Genomic DNA, 23,358 nt, shown 5'->3' on the forward strand with positions numbered 1-23,358 from the left:
CCCCCCTCCAGGGGGGAGCTCTGCGCCTTTCTTTGCCCCAATTGCTCCTTCTCCGATTCACTATCAGATTTCGGAGTCTTTGGATCTGAGCCGTCTCGGAGCCTGTGAGTCTGCGCCGACAGTAGTGGCTACTTCGACGCCGACCGTACCCTCGAGCGTGTCGGATCCGACCTCTCTTGGCCAAGAGCCAAGCTTCGGATCCGCAGGGGTCAGTGTCTCTTCGGCTCCGTTTTGGTCGGAGCACACTACCCTTTCAGGTCCGAACGCGTCAGCTCCAACCCAGGTCCTCACGTCGGAGCCGAGGGGGCTACTCTCGGAGCCAGGGGAGAGTGGCTTGCCCTCGGCTTTTGACGTGGTGGAGAGGGTGCTGTCAAGGAGTTCCAGGTCCCCAGTCCGGGCTGCGGATCCACCCCTCACTCCCTCGCATTTGGGCCTGTCTTCCATCGTCCAGCCCCAGGGACAGCCTGTGCCAACGCTCCAGTTGGTTCCCGTAGGGGAACAGGATCCCGTTAGTGAGGCCTCCTCGGACAGTCCCGCCGAGGGGGTCCCTCACAAACGAAAGTGCAAGAGGAGGCACTTGGACTCCCCCGAGTCCCTCACAGAGGACCTGGATTTAGAGGAAGGGGAGGGTTCCCCAAGGTCACCCCCTGAAGACGTCTCCTTTGGGGACATTATGGAAATGCTGCATATTAGAAGGGGGTGGTCAGCCCAAAAACCTTCCTCGGATGAGTCTGTGTTTCTGGAGGCGTTCAACGCAGGCCCATAGACCTCTTGGGTGTGTCCCCCTGGCTGATCCCCTGGTAGACTTGATTACTACCAGGGCTTGGAAGGAGCCGGACACCGTGGAGCCAATCCCTAGAAGACCGGACAAGATACTAAGTCCTCCCCCTGACAAACTGGCATGGAATAAATGTTCCCCAGTGGATGCCATGGTGGTGACGGCTGCCACTAAAAAGGAACTAGTGCAAGAAAGTTCCTCGGTCCAACCTCCTGATAAGGAGTCTTGGACGATGGACTGTATTGGAAAGAGGATGTTTGCTTCAGTCACCTTTTCTATAAGGGCGCTGAATTATCTGGCACACGTCATTAGACTCCAGTGGGATCTGATAAAAGAATATGCTGGAGCTCCCCCAGAGTCCATGGTGGCCAAGGACAAACGGACTTTCTTGGCTCGGATGACCACTCTAAAGTCAATTTCTAACACTTCCATGTGGCTTCTCTCCCATGCCACGGAGGGAGCAGCTAGAGCCAGCAGGGCAGGGGTCTCCTTGCGGCACCATGCCTGGCTTCGCCTTTGCGACTTTGTGGAACCCTTCAAGGCGTCCTTCGCGAATGCTCCCTTTGACGGTTCTACGTTCAGCAAAACCATCTGCGACACGCTGCTGCAGAGCGAGAAAGACGGGAAGATGCTGTCTGCCGTCGGGATCCGCTTCTCGAATCCTCAAAGGTCCTTCTCAAGGAACCAGAGAGGACAAAAGATGTGGTTCCGGAAGTCCCAGCAGTCCTGTCCCGCTCCAGACCCCTTGTCCTTCAGAGGCAGAGGAGGACAAGATGGATGCCGGTCCAGAGGCAGAGGGGGGACGAAGAATTTCGGGTCCCGAGAACCCTTCTCGGACCGACCCGCACAGCAGCCCTGAGGGCTTGCCTGGCTGTCCTTCTCTGGAGGCAGTCGGGGGGGGGGGGTTTCGGAGCACCTATGAAGTTGGGAGTCCATTACGACAGATCATTGGGTGCTCCGAATAATATCCAGAGGTTGCACCATCCCCTTTCTGAATCTTCCCCCACTGACAAAGCGCCTCCCTGATGTCCCACCCAATCAGAGGGAGGCTGCGGTTTCAGAAATAAAGAAGTGGCTAGAAAAAAGGGCCATCCAGCACGTTCCCCCCAGAGCAATCCGGGTTAGGCAATTACTCCAGGTTCTTTTTGGTGCCAAAAAAGACGGGTGACTTAAGGCCAATTTTCGACCTGTCAACTCTAAACCTGTTCATTGCCAAAGAGAAATTCCGGATGGTCACTCTGCAATCTATTCTCCCTCTTCTACAGGAGAACTACTGGATGTGCTCCATAGACCTCAAGGATGCGTACTACCACATTCTCATGGACAGACGGTCCAGAAGGTTTCACTGCTTTCAGCTAGGAGCCAGTCATTTTCAGTTCAGGGTTCTCCCGTTCGGCCTCACCACAGCCCCCAGGGTGTTCACCAAGGTCATAGCAGTTGTAGCAGCCCACCTGAGACTTCAGGGAATTCAGGTCTTTGTGTACCTAGATGACTGGCTCCTCACCGCCCCCACCAGGCATCTGCACTGCTCCGCCAGGGATTATTCCTTATCCTTGGCCCAGCATCTAGGCATTACCATAAATTTTCAGAAGTCGTCTCTTCATCCTGTGCAAGTTCTGGATTTCATAGGGGCCAGGATAAATACACTCCAGTCCAAAGCCTGTCTGACAGCGGACAGGTTGCGCAACTTACCACGCCGTGTAATAGCGCTTCTATAGTCCCCAGCCCCGCCTGCAGAATTGGTCCTGAGAGCCCTAGGTTCCAGGGCGGCAGCCATCAGCCTTTCACCTCTGGCACGATTACACATGAGAGTCCTTCAATGGACTGTTCAGGTTCAATGGTCTCTCCTCCTTCACCCATTGGATTCTCCGATTCCCCTAAGCAGGGTTTGCAGGAACTCCCTTCTTTGGTGGCTCCATTCCCAAGAGCTGTGGGAAGGGAGACAGTTTGTGATGCCTCAACCCCAAGCCACGCTGACCACGGACACTTCTCACCTCGGGTGGGGGGGGGCATTCCATGGGCAGAGCCGTCCAAGGCACGTGGACTCCGGTTAGAGACCGTTCTGCATATCAGTGTCCTGGAGATGAAGGCGGTGCTTCTAACTTTGCAAGCCCTTCAAGACCTTCTTCCTCTGGGAACTATTGCAATTCAGACAGACAACATGGCGGTAGTCTGGTACATCAACAAACAGGGAGGAACCAGATCTTACCCACTTTGACGAGAGGCTATGAGAGTTTGGGAATGGGCGATTTCCACCAACCGCTTTCTGATAGCAACGCACATTCCGGGTCAGTCCAACATTGTAGCAGACAAGCTGAGTCTTTCGATCCTCACACCTTACGAGTGGTCTCTAAACCCATCAGTAGCGAATCAGATCTTCCTCAGATGGGGTCAACCTTGCTGCGATCTTTTTGCTTCTCCTTCAAACGCAAAATGCAGAGAGTTTTTCGCTCTGATGAGCCCCAGAGACGCTGTGGTTCATGCTTGGCCCCCCGGTCTTCTTTATGCTTATCCTCCTCTTCCGCTAATGACGAAATTTCTGCAGAAAGCTCATCAGTTGGGGAGCAAGATAATCCTCATAGCCCCATTCTGGCCTCGCCAGATCTGGTTCCGTTACCTGCGGTCTCACAGCGTAGCTCCTCCTTGGCTCTTAGATCCCATTCTGGATCTGGTCTCTCATCCTGCGGGATTACAACCTCCGAACCTGGACAACCTCAAGCTCACAGCTTGGTTGATCCAGTTCCGCTGATAGCTAGGACTCCCGGTATCTCGTCTCCCGTAAAATCTATTCTGATGGCGGCGCATAAACCTTCTACCAGGAAGATCTACAGAAGTAAATGGAAGCGTTTTTCCATCTGGGCCAAACATAGGGATTTAGACCCCTTTACTGCTCCCATTCCAACGGTTCTTGAATTCCTGTCCCATATTTTCTACCAAGGAGCCAGTGCTTCTACAGTCAAAGTCCAAATGTTAACCATTGCCCATTTCCACATAGGGGATGACCTTGGTCCCTTAGCGTCCACTAAGATATGCAAAACCTTTTTGAAAGGCACCTTTCTGTTGAGACCTCCGGTCAAGAATGCAGTTCCCCCATGGGACTTAACCTTGGTTCTTCAGGCACTGACGGGCCCACCCTTTGAACCTGCAGCTTTGGTCAAGTTAAAATTCTTATCTTGGAAAACAGCCTTCCTGATTGCAATTACTTCACCAAAAAGGTTATCTGAACTTCAAGCTCTTTGTATGAAACCCCCGTATCTGGTCTTCCATAAGGACAGAGTGAATCTCAGGACTAACCCTTCATTCATGCCTAAGGTGGCCTCCGAATCCAATATCAACCAAACCATTAACTTGCCTGTTTTCTTCCCCAACTTTCAGAACAAAGGGGGAATACAGGTTGCACTTATTGGATGTGCACAGACAATTGCGTTTGTACTTGCACAGAACAGAGGCTGCTCGCAAATCGGATCAACTCTTCTTGTCTTTCGCTAAGCCATCTTTGGGAAAGCCTATTACGAAAGTTACCTTAGCGAGATGGATATCACACTACATCGTACACGCTTATTTAGCTTCCGGCCGGCCTGAACCCTTGGGGGTTCATGCCCACTCTACTCGTTCTATGGCTACTTCTTCAGCATTCTGGTCAAAAGTTACTTTAGATGACATCTGCTCAGCGGCTACTTGGTCCTCTTCTCATACCTTCATTTCTCATTATAAGTTGGATCTGATATCCAGAGGCAGGTCAGCATTTGGCTCCGCAGTGCTCCGAAATATCCTTCCTTGAGGACCGCCCAAGGTTTTTAGTAGCTGGGGACTCTGTCCCACAGGTTGCTGATCAAATGAAGTTAACTACTTCAGATTAAGAAGTTATGTACTCACTATAACATTCCATCTGAGTAGGTAACTTAATTTGTCAGCAACCGATCCCCCCTCTGTCCCCCTAGCCTGTTTCATGGTTTTATCCATGACGGAAGTTTTTCCTTTGTCATGCATCAGGTTAGTGTTCCTCTTTCGAGTGTCTTAGATTGTTGTCTTTTGTTGGGTGCATATTTGGCAAACTCGATCTGAGGACTGGAGGGAGGTAGCAAGGTATTATGGGTAAGGGGAGGAGCTGAGAGCTCGGATCTTTTAGCTTGGAAAGCTGCCGGCTCGGATCCGAGGACGGATCCGATACCCACAGGTTGCTGACAAATGAAGTTACCTACTCAGATGGAACGTTATGGTGAGTACATAACTTCTTATTTTTCACCTAGTGATTGGTGTACCCCTTCTCATTAACTCTAGTCAGGTAGTTTTTGTAGGACTGAAATCAACAGACTCAATTTTAGTGTTATTCCCCGTGGCGCTAGGGAGTATCTTAAGTAAAGTAATAGTTGTAGATGTGGAATGCAAGACTAATTCGTCTGGATATGACAGACGATTAAGGCGGTCTAATGGCTTGGTCCTCCACTAGTATGACATGCATCTTAAGTTTCCTCCTCCTTTCCTTAAATGAGAAAACACCCTACAAGAACTATATAGGTGGAATAAAAACCCTGAATGGCTTGGAACTTAGCATTTTTGCCAAGAGGAAAGGGAGGGCCTGACTTTGAGACATATTTCAGCAGCAAGGCTTTTAATGCTACAGAAGAGATAGAAAGCTAGTCTAATACAACCATTGGGAGGAATCAGAAAAGTATATAATTTAAGAGACAGAAGGTTGGCTGGGAAAAAAGGGCAGAGAAATGGTGGTGGTGGAACTAATAAGGTTGATAAAAAATGATGGAAATAAACAAGTACACTAACTTGGTTGAATGAGTTTGCTGCATGGAGCAGTAGTTTCTAGAAGTCTGGAATCAGTTAATGAATAGGCAAGAACATCCAGATAAAAAGAGTCGTGAGTAAACTATGGAAAGTGATAAAGAAAGAATTATTTAGAAGGAAGAGTTAAGGACTACATTTACATATGTGACTTGGGAGTCATTATTGTATCCCCCAGACATGCTACAGAAATGAGGAAGCATAGATGTGTTTGGTTGGAAATCTCTCTCTTAAGTATTTTTACTCACTTGCAAGACTCTCTAGAAAATACCAGAATGCTGCACCTATTTGTTGGCGATGAGATATGGCTTTACTATGGAAAATAAATGATGTATGTGCATGCATATATATGAGATCAATATACATCCCTACTTGTGTGTATTTATGTATGGCAATAACCTAATTAGAAAAACTTATGCAGTAATATTTAGCCTGGAAAAGTGGTAATCATGGCACTTCTTAACTAGTTTAGGTAACACAGAGGGAACGGTGAAAGAGGCAAGGGCTTTATTGCATTTATTATTCCTAGCTGTGGGAGAAGTGGAAAAGAAAAAAAGACACTGACATATGAAGATGAAATATTAATTATGAGTGAGATAAAAGAAACATAACTTTGATTATCAAATGCCAAGATACAAGAAAAATCAGGTTGAAATGGTTGCCTTGCACACTGTGGGGGTTGGGGGCATCTGAGTCATGCTGCGCTACATTGTAGACATTTTGCTTTGAATTTACTGTAGTTTTGATATAGTATAAAACTTATCTGGGAAGTAGGTGGAAGGTGTATTTTAAATAGGTGAGTTCACAAAAAAACGTAAACAGATGAAAAACGAGAGTAAGGCACAGACTCCTTGCTCCAGCACTAACAAGTAAGGAATTGTTGCAATTGAAATTCGAAAGGAAGTAGCAAAAAACTAAATATCTGAACGCAATTTTATTATTCAAGCGTTTTCGCCATGCACACTAACACAGCTTCTTCAGAGAACAAACCATGTGCATGGCGAAAACGCTTGAATAATAAAATTGCGTTCAGATATTTAGTTTTTTGCTACTTCCTTTCGAATTTCAATTGCAACAATTCCTTACTTGTTAGTGCTGGAGCAAGGAGTCTGTGCCTTACTCTCTTATTTTAAATAGGTGTTTCATTTTGACATGTATTATTTTGCTAAGATCTAAAAGAAAATGTATTGTAATGGTTGTGAATTGGTTGTATCAGGAAAATATCAGAGTTTAAAATGGCTTGCTCATTTTATTTGTTTTTCCTCCTGTGGAAAACCTGTTTCGGACCATACCAAGACCCATTCTGTTTGAGCCACAGCAACCACCACAGCCTGTCTTAGAGGGGCTTGGTATTCAATTTTAGAAGCTTCAACCTGGTATTTTTTTCCAGACCCTCTCTAAATAATGCAGTTTAGATTTCACATTCAGTTCCAGGGCAGGCTTTGCTTCATACATTCTTCAGGGTCTTTTCTCCAAGTAGCCCAATCAGGGCTACCCCACACCAGTGTTCCCAGAAGTAATCACCTCAACATTAAATAATATGATGAACATAGTACAGTTAGGAACAATTTTAGGCAAAGGATTACAGTGCCCTTAAGATGACTAGCCATATATGTCTTTAAGTTGGCACACTTTAATTTCTTACCACCCTTTACAAGCAACTAATAACTAACTAAATACAATATACACATCCCCATACCCATCACTCTCATATCTACTCTCTCATCAGCACATGTACTCTTTTCCTATCTGCTATACCCCTATATATCCCTTAACATAATCTACTCCTCTATTAACAATTTCATTTCCCTCATCACTTACAAGTCACCCATACAAGACAGCAACATGCTACTGTACCTCCTCTTAACACCCGTCCTACTATTCCTCTCTGGGTTGTCATCCTATCACACTGTCCTACTTTACCCTCCAACATCACCAACTCTTACCCACACTCTAGTGCTCTACTATTGAAGTCCACACTTCCCTGTCTCTGTCTCCCTTTTTAATTTCTCCTACATTCAGCTTCATAAACTAAAACATTTCAGCATTCCTGTCTCCTCTCCCACATATTGACTCAACTCCACTGCCTACTACATCACTTTATTCACCAAACTAACACCATTTCCTGCTACACTTCTACCAAATGGCGACAGCCACCCCAATTCCGGCCTATCCCCTCCCACCAGCACTACCATCACTGCCACACCCACAAGGTACCAGCCCCTCTCCTCTTCACCTAAATACCTATCACTCTCTTCCATAAACCTACAAAGTCTTCCAAACAAAATAACAGAATTTCATATTTTGATTGCCCACCACTCTCCCCACATCTTAACTCTCTCAGAAACTTTGTTGAAACCACATATTACAAACTCTGAAATTCTACCTCACGGATATAACATCTTCTGGCAGTATAGACTTTCTAAAAAAGGGGGATGTGTCGCCATCCTATTCTCAGAACAGCTTAACCTCTCCCTCCTCTCCTTACCACACCCAGACTTCTCCCCAGCAGAACTTATCTTTCTTAACTATCATTTCAGCCCTCAAAAAAACTGGCCGTAGTGTCTATCTACATACCCCCTGCCAACAACATTCCAGCCCTTGAAAATATCCTTATCTTGGATCTCCCAAAATATATCATATGAAACCGTCTTACTAGGCGATGTTAATATTGATTGGAATAAGCTCTCCCCAATCCTCAGTTCCTCTGTTAACCTGTTCGGCTTTAGTCAACTTATTTGTTCTCACACTCGCATACAGAAAAACTCCAGCTTCATACTTGATTGACGCTTATCTTCTAACCCCAATCAGAATCACAATCCCACCACCTAAACAGACTCAGTAAGTGATCACCTCCTTATCTCGATACTAAGGTTATCTTCTCAAAGCCCTAAAACTCACCTTTATAGACAGTGCAGTAACCTGTCCAAATTCAATGCAGAAACTTTGAACTATCGATGCTTCCCGATCAGCTGGTCTCACTTGTATAACCTTCTTCTAAATATTGCCGTTCTTGAATTTAACAAAATTTTCCTAAACATACTAAATGCCTTGGCTCCCATTAGGAAAATTAGGATCAAACCAAAATTCCACCCCCTGTCTCTCCAGAGATGCCCTTTCCACCATGAAACTTAGAGACAATACCTTGAAACAATGGTCTAAGTCAAAATCTCCTCCTTAAATATAAATAACTCGGAAGCATTGCTAAAAACATATTATTCAGAACAAAACAAAATTCTGTCAAGAAGCCCAATCCCACTCATTTTTCTAATCCAAAAAAATTCTGGCACACTATGAACAGTATGCTCCTTCCTGTAAACCATCTACTCCAACTGCTTTCTGACAAAACCCATCTTGAAACCACCACTCTTCTAAATAACTACTTCATAGACTCTATCAGAAAACTAATCCCCACCCCAGACAACAGCCAAAAACTATCTTTAACCCTCCCCTCGACCTCCCAGCCTCAATCAGCCTTCTCCCTGAAACCTGTTTCCACTGCCTATATAAAATCCCTTCTGCTAAAACTGAAACTTTGTTCACCCTCTTTTGACAACCTACCCCCACAATTTCTTAAACTTGCTGCTGACTCTATAGCATATCCTATCTCTGTTCTTATTAACCGTTCTATCAAAGAATCCTCAGTCCCTGAGATTTTTAAATCCTTCTGTACTATTCCACTTTACAAGGGAGGTAACTTCACCGAACCTACCAATTACGGACCAGTAGCCATCCTCTCCCCTTTCTCAAAAATTCTCGAGAAATGCATTCATAGGCAACCTATGTCCTATTTACTTCATGAAAACCCCCTTTCCTCCTCTCAGCATGGATTTAGACCTCACCACAGCACATCCACAGCCCTTCTATCTTTTACCCAGACAGTAGCAGAAGCAAAGAACAACAATAAAGTCGTATCATGTGTCTTCCTCAACCTCTCTAAAGCTTTCAACACCATCTCCCACCCTAAACTCCTCTGTATACTATTCAGACTAAACCTCTCCACCTCCATTATCCTCTGGTTCTCCAGTTATCTCAAGAACCGACAAAAAACTTCCTACTCACCCTTCTTACCTATCCAAACTAGTGTCCCCCAAGAATCCATCCTTGGCCCCCTTCTCTTTAATATTTTCACTAACAGTCTTCACTCTGTCTGTACCTCATCTTTGCTATTCCAATACGCTGATGATTCTACCCTTACCCTTTCTGACAACCCTACTGACCTACACGGTCTCACACAGACTTCCTTTAATATCATCAAACACTGGCTGACAACCAACTAATCTTTAACCCAAAGAAAACCAAACTTCTCCTTTTCCTCCTAAAATCTTTATCCCATCTTAAAACTTCTTTCATTCGCCCTTCTCTTGACAAAAAACCTCCACTACAAAGCTTCTAGGAATCACAGTTGATGACCAACTGAAATTGGACCATCACATTATACCATCAAAAAGACCAATCAAAAACTAGGTTTGCTATATAGACACAAAATATTCTTAACTAACACCGCAAGGGTCTCACTTGCCCAAGCCTATGGCCTCCCCTGCCTACTGTACGCTTCCCCTATTTTCACACACATCCAAGCAAATCTCCTAACCAAACTAGAACAAACTTACAACCAGCTAGCCTGATTTGCCTGTAATCTCCCATACAAATCTCATCACTGCTTCGCACTAAAAAAGCTTCAATGGCTCGAGTTTCCACAACTGCTCCAGCTTTCACAGCTACAAATTGCATGTTCTCTATTGTACAAGCCTGAAAACTGTCCCTCCCTGTCCACCCTCCTGTCCCTCTACAAACCTGCATGATCTCTCCATAGCACTGACCAAGCACTACTGAAGACCTACAAGTCCAACAAAACTATAGACAGGGTACTTTATAAATGCTCCATATCTCAAACCTGGAAAAAAACTCCCATCTAACATACGACATATCCAATCTTTGCTCCTCTTCAAAAAAAGAACTGAAAAAATACCTAGCCAACTCTCCCTCCTGCAACTGCCACCACCCCACCTAATCTCCTACTACCACACCAGAACTATTCCCATCATACATTATATATACTTACAATCCTGTGGATCTGTAGCTACACCACTGAGCACTCTTAAAAACTAAACTTTGCCCCCTATTTAACTTCTTATTCCTGGCCACCCCAACTCTTTCCTCCTTATTTCCTTCTCTCCACTCTATCTAACTTTACCACCTTTCCTTCCACTGCACCCACTATAACTGACACAACTGCCATTCTTTGCACAAAATGCATACTTTTAATGATTTCTACAATGCATTAATGTTGTTACTCACATGTCTCTTTATCTTGCCCTTTTTAATGTTCTTAAACTTGCAATGTAACTTGGTATGGTTATGATATATGTGTATTATTTTTTGACATGATCTTTTTTATCATTTGTTTGTGGAGCTTTTCTCCTCGCGTCTCCATTGAAAGTGGGCCCCCAGCCCAGTGGACTAACCCGGTTAACAAAGGACAAATAAATGAGTATAGTAAATAAATGATAGTACTCATGGCTGTACTTGGTAACCATGGTGTAAATCTGTCTAGCCATTAAGTCATCAAGACTAGCCTTAAATGTTGGCAAAGTAGTACTTTGTTTGACCTATAATGGTAACTTATTTCATAGGGTGGGAATATATTGAGATGGGAACTTATACCTCCACAGAGGCCTGTTTATTTGTTATTGTAGATTTAGGCTGCTAGTGCAAGTGTTTGCAGAACAATGGATTTTGCAAAGAAGTAGGAGGTTGTGACAGAGGTCCCCTTGTAGCAGCCAGCAGGCTATTGCATATTTGGAGAGTTAAATTAATCTGTTGAGATAGTTGAAAAATTTTGGGTGTTTCATTTTCTTGGTTAGAAATCTTTGGAGTCTTTCTAAGTGAGACATATGCTTAGATTTGTACATACCAGAGGGTGCATTGTATTTGAAGACTGGCCTAATAAGATAAGAGCACAGTTGCTAGGATAACTTCTTTGGATCTTGCAGATACTCCTATTGAAATTAACTGGGCCAGATACAGTGCTTTCATGACTATGGTAGAAACACTTATTTCTTTATTGCCATTTGATAGTACCAGGAAAGTCCTACTGGCTAGGTGCCCATTTTCAGCGGAGGCCTGGGGAGTAAAAGCTCCAAAGTATTACAAAAACATTTGAGGAGTAACAGAAACAGATAACACAGATCAATCATTTTGGTGAGTACATAACTTTCATTTTTACAGTCTTCAAAAATAATACTAAAAGATCTAAAGTCTAAAAATTATACCAAATTAGATATAATTTGAAAACTGTGGTTAAGAACAGGTACAACTTATATGACAGTGATTTAATATTTGAAGACATTTTAGCCAGTTTATAGAGGAATTAGAAGTAAGTTATGTATAATGCAGACAAGAATTGCAGTATTAAGTTGTCAAAAACAAGGATATGATGTCTTTTTCATCTGTTAATCAGCTGATAGATCTCAGATCCGACCTTTGCTCTGTCCTCAGAGACTCTGACTTTAGGCTTCTTAGCTTGAGCTCCTCTTCTTATCCATAATCCCTATCTTCTCCTTAGTTACCCCAGATCTTCTTTGCCACTTTAGCAATAAGATGTGGTCACTGTTAGCTCAAATTTTCTAGTGTCTTTATCTAGTTGGATACTTTTTTCTTTTTTGTTTCTTTATCTTCCTCTGTTTAAGTCTAATTGTAAATTTGTTTTTGATAACTTCAGTAGCTCTAAATTAGGTAGTTTTTCCATTTGCCTTTCTAAATTACCATCACTGGTAATGTTTTCTTTTTCTACCATTGTTGGTATTTTTTTTTTTATTATTATAGATATCTAACTTCTGAGGATGTCTGATACACCTACTGGATTTAAAAAAGCCAGTTGAGGACATAAAATTCCCATTTCCGACAGCCATTCATAATGTGTCTTTTGCCTTGGTCCATCTTACCTTCTTACAGATTGTAAGATTTGTGCTAGTTTTAATAATTGGGCACAGGTTGTGATAAATAAACTGATTTTAATATTATTTTTTTTCTTTTTCTTCTGGAACCGCATCCTCCTCCAAGAAATCTTCAGGAGAGGCTCAAGATAAACATAAAGATTCAAGTAAGTGCTCCTCTGACCGCTGCCTCCTGTGACTTCTTGAGGCTCCACTCCGCCCAAGAAGATTTCTAAGATGTTGGATCCATCCACCTCCATGGTTCTGACCCAGACAGAATCAAAGACTTTGGATCCATCCTCCAGTTTAAATCTGAATTAATCTAAGCCAAAGTCACCTCAGGTTCTTACTAAGTTCTCCTTGGAACCATTAACTTCAAGGCTACAATCTTCCTATCTGCAGGACATGTGTTAGTGAGTTTCTCCTACACCTTCACCATTCCTCAGGGCATCTAGGAACTTATCAGAAGTGGATGTGGATAAGATTATGAGAAAGTTTCTCTGAACCCAGATCCAGTTGGATGTTATTCATTTTCCATCTCCCATCGGAAATGTGAGTCTTTCTAATATGCAGCCCCAAACTCTGACTCCTACTCTGATCTGTCTAGGGGTTTCAGAGATTTCAGACCTGAAACATGCAAGTATATCTGTGTCGGCTCAGAAGACATGGCCTTATTCGACTGACACCTTCTTTGATCCAGGTAGTTTCGACCCTGTCTGATCCGGAGGGAGCTTGGAGTCATAGATTCAGTGTTCGATTCAGAGTACCAAGATTGACTCCAAATAATCTCAGAGGTATCCCTCCCCCTTGGTGCTAGACAGTTCAGTCTCAACCATTGCTTTGAGACTAGAACTGACTACTTTTGATCCAGTGAGGGCTGCGCTCATCTCTCCCATGGCTTTGTTTTTTTGAATTAGTGGGGAGAGCTTTCTCTGCTTCTAGGGAAAAGGGTCCACCCCATGTCCATCTGTCTTCTGTGGAAGCGGGGTCTTTTCACCCTGGATCCTATTCAGATCTGAAAAGGAGTACAATTTATAATGTATGAGGTAGCAGCAGCTTTATTGCTTTATCTCTGCTGTGCTTCACTTTTTGCATTTAGCTGGATACTGTTTTTGACACCAGGTACGACCCGTTTACTGTCAGCTGAGTGAATAACAGTGCCTAACTTGTAGCCATCAGCAAACTTAGTCAACCACATTTTCTTGGAGGGTTTGGAAAATAAGTGCCAAATGAGAGGGCCCAGCACTGATCCTTGAGGTACCCCACTAGTTACAGTTTTATATTCAGAAAAGATAACATGATCTTTGACAACTTGGAGTCTGCTGGAGAGACATTTTGCAATCCAGCAGAGGGTGTAGGGGTTTACTAAGGGTTTACATTGTTTAGCTAGTTTTTCAGTAATAGCATCATGGGCATACCTCTCAACCTCTTAGCAAAAGAAATCTGGTCAAAGCCTGACATAATGGGGGGACAAAGGCCCAAAAATAGGGACACATTTTAAATATTGTTGTTTTAAACTTAGAAAGTTGCTAGAATAATAGGATTTGTGTTAGCATGCATTTTGTGGGCGATATGAAGTCTGAAACTCAAATGCATGTCATTATTTAGTGACTTTAATCCTTGGGTCATCCCAGTGATTTGTCAAAAAAACCACAATTTTTATGAGGAACAGACCAAAAGATATGAGTAAAAAATCTGGACATTCTGTAAAAATCTGGACAGTTAAGAGGTATGATCATGGGTGTGTGTGTGTCAGAAGCATTGATCAGGTAGATGTAAGCAGTATGCACAGAATGACCACCGTCTCCAGCCTCTGTGAACTTTTTAAAGAAGTTTTTAAGGTTCAGGAGATGGGACCTGCCCTTCACAAAACAAAACTGATTTGGTCAAGGTCAAGTTAAGTTGCCTGTGTTTCTGTATAAATGAGTTCTGCTATGAGATGTTCCATGGCTTGTATATAAGAGTAGTGGACCTATAATTACCTGAGTTAGTTGAAGGACTGCCTTTTTGTATGCGAGTCAGAGTAGCCCTTCTCCAGGCATCAGGCACAAACCCTATGGTTATGGTAAGGTTGAACGTTTTAAGCAGAGGCTCATAGAGTGCACATCAGACAGTGATGAGAATCCATCCCGGTGTGCTGTGTGGTCCCATGAACATGATTCTAAGACATGCTCCTAGGAGACTTGAGAGGAAACTAATTTTTCAAAGATAGTGGGTGTAACAATGTAAGTAGATGGGGTAAAGTTTGCTCTGAATTTGTGTGCTAATATATTGGCTATATCCTTGGGACTAGAATGTCTGGTATAATTATGAATAAAGTTAGTGCCTTGTTGAAGTTTTACTCTGCTGTATATTTTTTAATAGGATGGGGAATTCTTAGTTTTTCATGATTTTCTTTAGTTTACTATGGGAGTTCCATCAGAGAGGTCCATTCCTGAGTTTTCCGTTATATTTAGAGTAGATGGTGAAAGCTGGAGGTGAATGAAATAGCCTTCTCCTTTGGATGCATTTTCTGTGGATTGTTGGTAATTTTGCTTAGGTCTCCTACAAGCTGGTGTGTGTTTGCCCTGGAAAAGTCACTAAAGATGGTCATTTGTAGGTGGCATCACTGGCCCTGACAGAGAAGATAACTGAATTGTGGTCAGATTTAACCAGAGATGAGGAGACATACAGCAGGATAAAGGTGAAGCCTAGGTTGGTAAGGACCAGGCAAGGATATTAGAGCCTCTGTGGAGGGGTAAAAGTAGGGGCTAGGTTGGTAAGGACTGGGTTAAAGATATTAAAACCCCTATTACATAGTTTTACAATTTGCTTTACTGTATTAGTGTTAACTGAATGTAAGAAACTCTCTGCATATCCATTTTAGAAGTCTCTGTGTACCAGTCATTGCTTGAGTAATTTAATTCACTTAGCAAGAAAGTATTTAGTTTAATGGATAACACCTCATTGGTGTTATGATAAGTTCCATGATATCTAGGAGGCACTGATGAAGATCTGTAGGTAGCAATGAAGTAGTAGTCTAATTTTTTAAGGGTCATTTGGAGCTCTAAAAGCTCCAAGTTAGGGTTGTGATTAATTTTAAATGAGATTATGGTGTTTTTGACAAATATGGATACTCTCCTGCAGTTACCCATGGGCCTTAAGGTGTGATAGTTACTAGACCTTGGAATAGACGGAATGATGTCATTGCATATATCTCAATATCTATACAAATATGAATGTGTTTTGAGTTACAGAAGCACCTCAAGTTCTGGCACCTTTCTGCTTAGACTCCTAGCTTTGAGCAGTGCAACAAAGATATCCAAATCTGAAGTTGTGTGTGCTACATAGGAATGTCCACTAGAAGGATTCTGCCTAAAAAGGCACTGTAGAGACAACAAAGGTATAGCAAATATCTGGAATTCTTACCTACCGTCTCTTCCCAGTCTGACATATGCTGGGTTCGCTTAGAATGATAGAAACTACTTAGCCATCTGTTAAAAACAATTAGCTTGTCTTGGTATGTAGACATTATTCTTGTTGAAGGCAAGGTTCTATTCAAGAACAGTGTCTTTCTTGACTTTAACGTATAACAAGTTCCATCATATCTCTCTACTTGTTTGTTTGGGTGGAGCACCATTCCCTTCCACATGGGCACCACTAGGTCATGGTTCTATGTGTTTGGTTTAAGGAAGATGTGACTTCATGGATCCTGGCACCAGGCAGCCACTCTGTCCATGTCCAGTCTGTGTGTGGAGTCTGTATATGCAACTGTAGAGTCACCTGTGAGAAACTATTTTCCTGTGTGCAAACAGACTTGATAGGCCTTATGGGCTTAGACCTGCTTTCCAGATGACACTTGGATGAGCTGTGTGGATGTGTGAATAAAGTAAGAGTAGGTGTTGACTTGTGTGTTGGTGGCTAGGATCTTTAAATGCATGTTTTGGAGACTAGCAAATTTACAGTCTCAGCATAAGTTATGGGTGTAGGGAAAGGCTGTGATTGATATGGTGTATGGAAGTATGATGCTTACTAATACTGGTTTGAAACGAGCAGTTTGCCACTATGTTTCTTAAATCTTTACATCGCTCGCATGTTGTATTATCAATTGGTGGAAGCATTTGGTAAGCATAAGCTATTTGCTAATGCAATCAGACTGGCCACAGATTTGTCGCAAACTATTGAGCCATGCTGCCAGGGGGGTGGATAAGTAGGGCTGGTTGTAGTACTCAGGGCCCAAGAGAGATTAGTATAGGAGACCCTAAATGTTTGTATGTGAAGTATTTATGGTGATACTCTGAAGTGAGATAAGGTTAGATTTGATGGTAACTAATGTAGAAGTACTTAGCAATGAATGAATTAGGTTGTATTATACAATTTGTCTTATAGAGTTACAGGAAGATATGATTATGGCTACAACATGGCATAAACCATTAGTCTTTTTGTTTGTAGATCCTTTATATAGCTGGACTTGTCACTTGCATTTGTTGTTAAGCACAATCTACTAGTACATTTGTTAGCACTTAAGTATTGCACTATGTTAAAGCTTTGCTGTACATTCCCAACATGTGTGTTTTATGTGACTTTGCTTTAGTGCCTTCAGTCTTGTCATTAATGGCAGATGTGATATGAGACCAAGGAAGAGAAACCACAACATGTTAAATTATTAAAGAAATTCTTTATGTATTAATAACAGGGCTTTTCTAACTACTTACACTTTTTTTCAGGTCCTTGGAGGAATCGGTAGGAAAGCCTCTCTATTTAATATTTAGGTAAAATTTTATTTTGGCTTTTTTCCTTTTCTGTTTCCACTTTCTGGATTGCTGTCAGTTGCACTACACTTTGTCATCAACACCATGTAGAATGTTGTATATAGCATATTTTGTGGTTAGCTCTAGGGAGTGAATGTATTTTAGCCAGATGGAAGAGAATAGAATACCTTTATTTTTGTACTATTAAACCAAAGTGCCTCCTGTTTGACAATATCGTGCTGTAAGTAAATTTTAAAATGTGGTATTTCTGAAGGGTATTTCAGTGATTCAGAAAACTTTTCATGTATTACTTTTCTGCATAATCTGCTCACACAGAGTAACTAGCCTTAATATAATATGCCTATTCCCTGAAATTTCCAGTTTTACTTAATCAACAGTAAATAGGACATGAATTTCATGAAGATGTGACATATAATACCTCTGTGTGTCTGCAGGGGTCCCCTTCAGTAGATCGAATATATAACAAGTTCGAATCTCATATGGCCAAGACCATATGTTTGAACTTGTAAATGTTCGATCGGACTGAATGGAGATCTCTGTACAGTGTAGAACGGGAAGATTTCCCTTTTCTGCAATGTAGTGCGATCTCGGAGTTGGTATATTTATGTAAGGTGTGTGTGGGGGGTGCAAGGGGGTGACGTTTAATTTTATTTTTTGTTGTTTTTTTCTTTTTTACTTCAGTGTTCGAACTGTTACAAGTTCGAGCATATGGTCTCAGCCATATGTGGTTCGAACTTGTTAATATGTTCGATCTACTGAAGTAGAGCCATCTGCAGACATGGTAATGTGTGACCCTATAAATACGCTGCATTTGACTTTGATGTGGTACCTAGTCCACTTTAAATTGCCATCCCTCCTTTTGAACTGTCATTATTAAAACTTGATGTTAAGTTGTCAATCTCGCCTTCATTCTTGCTGGATGGGTTCGGAGCCGATCCTCGGCTCCGACTCGGCACTTGCTTTAGCTTGAGAACTCCTTTTACCAGCTCGAGGCAACCCTATATCCCATGATGCAAGGCGGAACTACCCCAGATCTCGTTTGCCGCTTAGCGAAAGAGGTCTCCTTTGCCAGCTGAGGTAAGTAATTTTTTGTCAAAAGAGAAAAAAGCTTAGTTAGGGATTTATTTCCCCCTTGTTTCCACTTTCATAGTCTGTAGTGTGTTTACAGCCCACCCTATTCCCTTATAATTCAAAACTTTTAAATTCCCTTGGTAATTGTATAAAAGTTTAGTTAGGCCTAGACCCCATTGGTTAATCCCTACCTGTGTGTGTGTGTGTTAGGGGATTAATTGTGTGTGTTTGTTGGGGTTTGTGTGTGACTTCTTCCTTAGAAAAATGTCAAAGGAAGGCAAGGTCTCAGGCTTCAAGAAGTGTGACTCGTGCTGTCAGAAAATGTCTCTGACAGACGGTCACACTTCTTGTGTTTACTGCCTGGGGCCTTTGCACCTGCAGGACTCCTGTGCTTTGTGTCATTCTTTTAGCCAGAGAGTCCTGCAGGAACGGAGGAATAAGTTAATCCTCCGTGGCTTACTTAAGCCAGAAGGTTCTCCCTCTAAAACAGGGTCTGGTAAACCTTCTAAGCCACCGAAGGTTCAGGCTACAGTATCCAAGCCTCCTCCGGTGGCTCCGGCTGGAACCGATCTATCTACTTCCAAAGTAGTGGGTTCGGCACCGATCGGTTCCGACACCCGGTCTACTGTGGCCTTGTCGGCTCCGGCTGGAGCCGACACCTTATCCAGCATCGGAGCCGAGAAACCTTCGGCTCCATCTGGAATTCAGGGGACTTCGGCTCCGATGACTTCGTCCCGAAAGAGATCTCGGTCCCCTTCGTTGCAGAGTATCCACTCGGCTCCGGGGTCTCCTCTTTTGTCGGAGCGGAGCCATCGGAGCCGATCTTCGAGATCTTCCAGGCTGTCTGACCACGACTTAGAGAGGGTGGTAAGCAGGCTGTTGAAGTCGCAGGCACTGGCCCAAATGCTCCATAGCCCGTCTCAGCAGACTTCGGCTATTGTTTCACCCCTTGAACTTCCTCCTCCGACTCCACACCAGAGTTCGGAGCCGGAGCTTCTCGGGACAGCGACTGTTTCTCCGCCGGACCCGATACATCCTTCAGCTCCGCTGCCCTCGGCTCCGATCTCCTCCTTGAGGCCTTCCTTGGAGGGATCCGGTCGCCGGGTTTCCCTTGTCGGCTCCGAGGGGGCTAGTGGCATTGGACCCTTGTCCGACCCCGCTCTCCCTCTCGGGGCTTCGGCTTTGGTAAGCTCGGCACCGACATCGGCCTCGGAGCCTTCCCTCTCAGTGGAGCCGGGAATTCCTGTATCCTCGGATCGGGGATATTCCGGCCTCCCGGGGAGGGGAGCCTTTGAGGTGATGAGGAGTGTCCTGGCTACTGAGCCAGGTCAATGGTCCATCCCTCTAGCTCCTCCCTCTTCGGTGCCTGTAGACACCTCTTGCCAGCCTCTTGCTCTCAGGCCCAGGGATCCATCGCCCCAGGTTTCCCCATTGGGAATTTCTTCCTCTTCCGAAGTTTCTCCTGATCCGGCAGGTGAACCCCCTCGGAAGAGGACGTGTAAGAGGAAACACACAGACTCCCCCGAGTCTACTACATCTGATACCGACTTAGATGAGTCGGAGGGTTCCCCACGATCCCCCTCTGAGGATGTCTCCTTTTCAGACATCCTTGAGCTCCTCAAACAGAGGGGGAATTGGCCATCCATTGATCCCTCCGAGGATGAGTCGGTATACCTGGAGGCTTTTGGATCCCGACCCTCCACCTCCTGGGTGTCTCCGCCTTTCGACCCACTTATGCAGGTAGTGGCTCGGAAGGCACGGGCGGCTCCAGATTCTGTGGAACCTGTCCCCAGGAGACCATCCAAGTTTATCACGGCCCCTACGGACAAACAGTTTCTTTCCAAGGGCGTCTCTGTGGATGCTATGGTGGTGGCGGCGGCCACTAAGAAGGAACTGGCGGATCCTTCAGTACCTGTCCATCCTCCTAACAAGGATTCTAGGACCATGGTCAGGTATGGAAAGCGGATGTTTTCTTCAGCGACCTTTGCTATGCGTTCGCTGAACTACCTTTGTCACTTCACCAGGCTTCAAAGAGATATTCTCAAGGAACTGGGTGAAGTGGTCCAGGATCCTTCTGCTGCTGGGGCTCAAGAAAAGATTGCCTCACAGCTAGCAATCCTGAATTCTCTATCCAACTCCTCCATGCGGCTCATATCCTATGCGGCCGATGGAGCGAGCAGGGCCGCAGGCACAGGAGTTGCTCTTAGACGCCAAGCCTGGATGCGGCTTTGTAATTTTGCGGACCCCTTTAAGGCGTCCTTCACTAATACCCCCTTTGATGGTTCGGCTTTGTTCGGACCTCAGGTGAAGGATACCTTGACCAGGTGTGAGCAGGACGGTAAAACTCTTTCTGCCGTTGGAGTCCATTTTTCCACCCCTTCTAGACCATATCCCAAGGGTCAGAAGGGAGGGAAGATGTGGTTCCATAAAGCCCAAGGAGCTACACCGGACGCACGTGGTCAGTTTACCCCCAGAGGCAGAGGGGTAACAATAATAGACGCCCTAGAGGCAGGGGGTCCTCAGAACCAGGGCAACAGGGAGTCTCTTCCTGAGAAGCCCTTTCAGCATCCCTGAGATGTTGCCCGACTGTCCACCCTTGGAGACAGTCGGGGGAAGGATTTCGCTGTACCCAGTAGCCTGGCATTCCCTCTCACAAGATATGTGGGTACAGTCGATCATATCCGAGGGTTACAAAATTCCCTTCAAAGGTATCCGACCTCAACAATCCCTTCCAGACATCTCACCCGGTCAAAGGGATTTGGCAGAACAGGAGGTTTCAAAGCTCCTAGGAAAAAGAGCCGTCCAGACTGTGCCGGCAGACCAGGTAGGATCCGGCGTCTACTGAGATTCTTTTGGTCCCCAAAAGGACGGGAGATTGAGACCAATATTAGACCTGAGCAGTCTAAACAGATTTGTCAAGAAGGCAAGATTCCGGATGGTCACGCTTCAGTCCATTCTGCCCTTTCTGGGCAAGGACAACTGGATGTGCTCTATAGACCTTCAGGACGCGTACTATCACATAAAGATTCACAGGCGCTCCAGAAGGTTTCTCCGCTTTGCTAGGGACCAGTCATTACCAATTCAGAGCCCTGGCCTTTGGCCGCACTTCAAGCCCCAGAGTGTTTACCAAATGCATGGCAGTGGTCACAGCTCATCTGAGACGTCAAGGATTCCAGGTGTTTCCTTATTTGGACGACTGGCTCCTCTCCGCCACCACCAGGTGTCAGCTTCTTCAGACCAGAGACTACACTCTGCAGCTTTGCAGGAGTTTGGGAATTTCAGTAAATTTCGAAAAATCTTCTCTGCTGCCTTGCCAATCTATCACCTTTATAGGCAGAATTAAACACCGTCAAAATGTTAGCCAGACTAACAGATCAAAGAATTCTGGACATCCAAAAATTTGTTCGGATTCTATTGCAGAGCAACAAGATCAAAGCCAGATTTATACTGAAGGTTCTAGGTCTTATGGCTGTGGCCATTGTTCTTCTACCACTGGCTCGCTTCCACATGCGTCTTCTGCAGTGGATGCTATTCACGCAGTGGTCGTACCACAGTCTCCCGATGAGGCACGAAATCTTAGTCACACAGTCGTGCAGAACTCATCTGAATTGGTGGATATCTTCCCCTCTTCTTCATCAGGGCCGACCCTTTGTTCCCCCTCCTCCAGTTGCCACAGTCACTACGGATGCCTCTCTGATCGGGTGGGGGGGCATTATCAGGGCAGGATGGTCCACGGGACGTGGCAACCCATAGAATACCATCTGCACATAAATGTCCTGGAGATGAGAGCAGTGCTTTTAACGTTGCAGGCCCTCAACGACTTTCTTCCCACGGGGACTATTGCAGTACAAACGGACAACATGTCCGTGGTCTGGTACATCAACAAGCAGGGCGGGACCAGGTCCTATCCGTTGTGTCGAAGCTCTCAGACTTTGGCAATGGGCAATCTCCTCTCATTGGTTTCTGATAGCAACGCACATCCCCGGCAGGTCCAACCTCTTGGCGGACAGGCTGAGCAGATCCATTCTGATGCCTCACGAGTGGTCTCTCAATCAATCTGTAGTGGATCAGATTTTTCTGAAGTGGGGCACTCCTTGTTGCGATCTTTTTGCTACTCCTCAAAACAACAAGTGCCCCGATTTTTTCACCCTCTTTCCCCTTCCAGGCCAACCCCTGAGAGACTCTCTAACCCAGGATTGGCCCCGGGGACTTCTGTACGCTTTTCCTCCTTTTCCCTTGATTCCACTAGTCATTCAGAAAGCCACCGTTTTGAGGGCCAAGTTGATTCTCATTGCCCCTTATTTGCCTCGACAAATTTGGTTTCCGTCTCTGCATCGTCACCTTCTGGTGCAGCCCTGGCATCTGGACCCAGTTCCGGATCTCTTGATCCACCAGTCGGGTCAGCAGCACCGGGCCATTCATTCTCTCAACCTCACTGCTTGGTTGCTCCACTTCCTTCCCTAGCCAGGCTACCGATGATTTCTGACTCAGTCAGAGACATCTTAGTGTCTTCTTTAAAGTCGTCCACTAGGACTGTTTATGCTAGCAAGTGGCGACGGTTTTCTATTTGGGCAAATTCCAGGAATATTGATCCCTTTACTGCTCCTGTACATTCTGTTTTAGATTTCCTGGCGGAGGTTTTTCATTCAGGATCCTCGTCATCTACAGTTAAAGTACAACTGGCTGCTATTTCCAAGTATCATGTTGGCTTGCATGACAATAACATTATGTCTCATAGATTATGCAAGGCCTTTCTGAGAGGAGTTTTTCTCCTAAAGCCGCCTATAAAGCATCCTCCTCCGCAATGGGATCTAAACTTAATGTTGGCATCCTTGATACTACCTCCCTTCGAACCGTCTGCTTCATGTTCTTTGAAGTTATTGACCTGGAAAACTATATTCTTACTGGCTGTCACTTCAGCAAGAAGGGTTTCCGAGATTCAAGCTCTCTGCATTCGTTCCCCTTACTTGGTTTTTCATAAGGACAGGGTATCATTAAGAACGAACCCGTCCTTTCTCCCCAA

The 23,358-nt window shown here is 44.6% G+C and overlaps 1 protein-coding gene across 3 annotated transcripts in view; it reads left to right on the forward strand.

Moving 5' to 3' along the window:
- The window catches only part of INTS3 (integrator complex subunit 3), a 2,345,436-nt gene that overhangs the window by 1,360,335 nt on the left and 961,743 nt on the right, over positions 1-23,358 (forward strand). For all 3 annotated transcript variants that reach the window (XM_044079970.1, XM_044079971.1, XM_044079972.1), the window contains one exon: positions 17,220-17,264. In XM_044079970.1, the coding sequence (XP_043935905.1) occupies positions 17,220-17,264 (45 nt within the window). The remainder of the gene's footprint in view (positions 1-17,219; positions 17,265-23,358) is intronic.

This window comes from Protopterus annectens, chromosome 8.part0 (genome assembly GCF_019279795.1).
Source record: "Protopterus annectens isolate FY-2018-M chromosome 8.part0, PAN1.0, whole genome shotgun sequence".
NCBI classification, from domain to species: Eukaryota; Metazoa; Chordata; order Ceratodontiformes; family Protopteridae; genus Protopterus; species Protopterus annectens.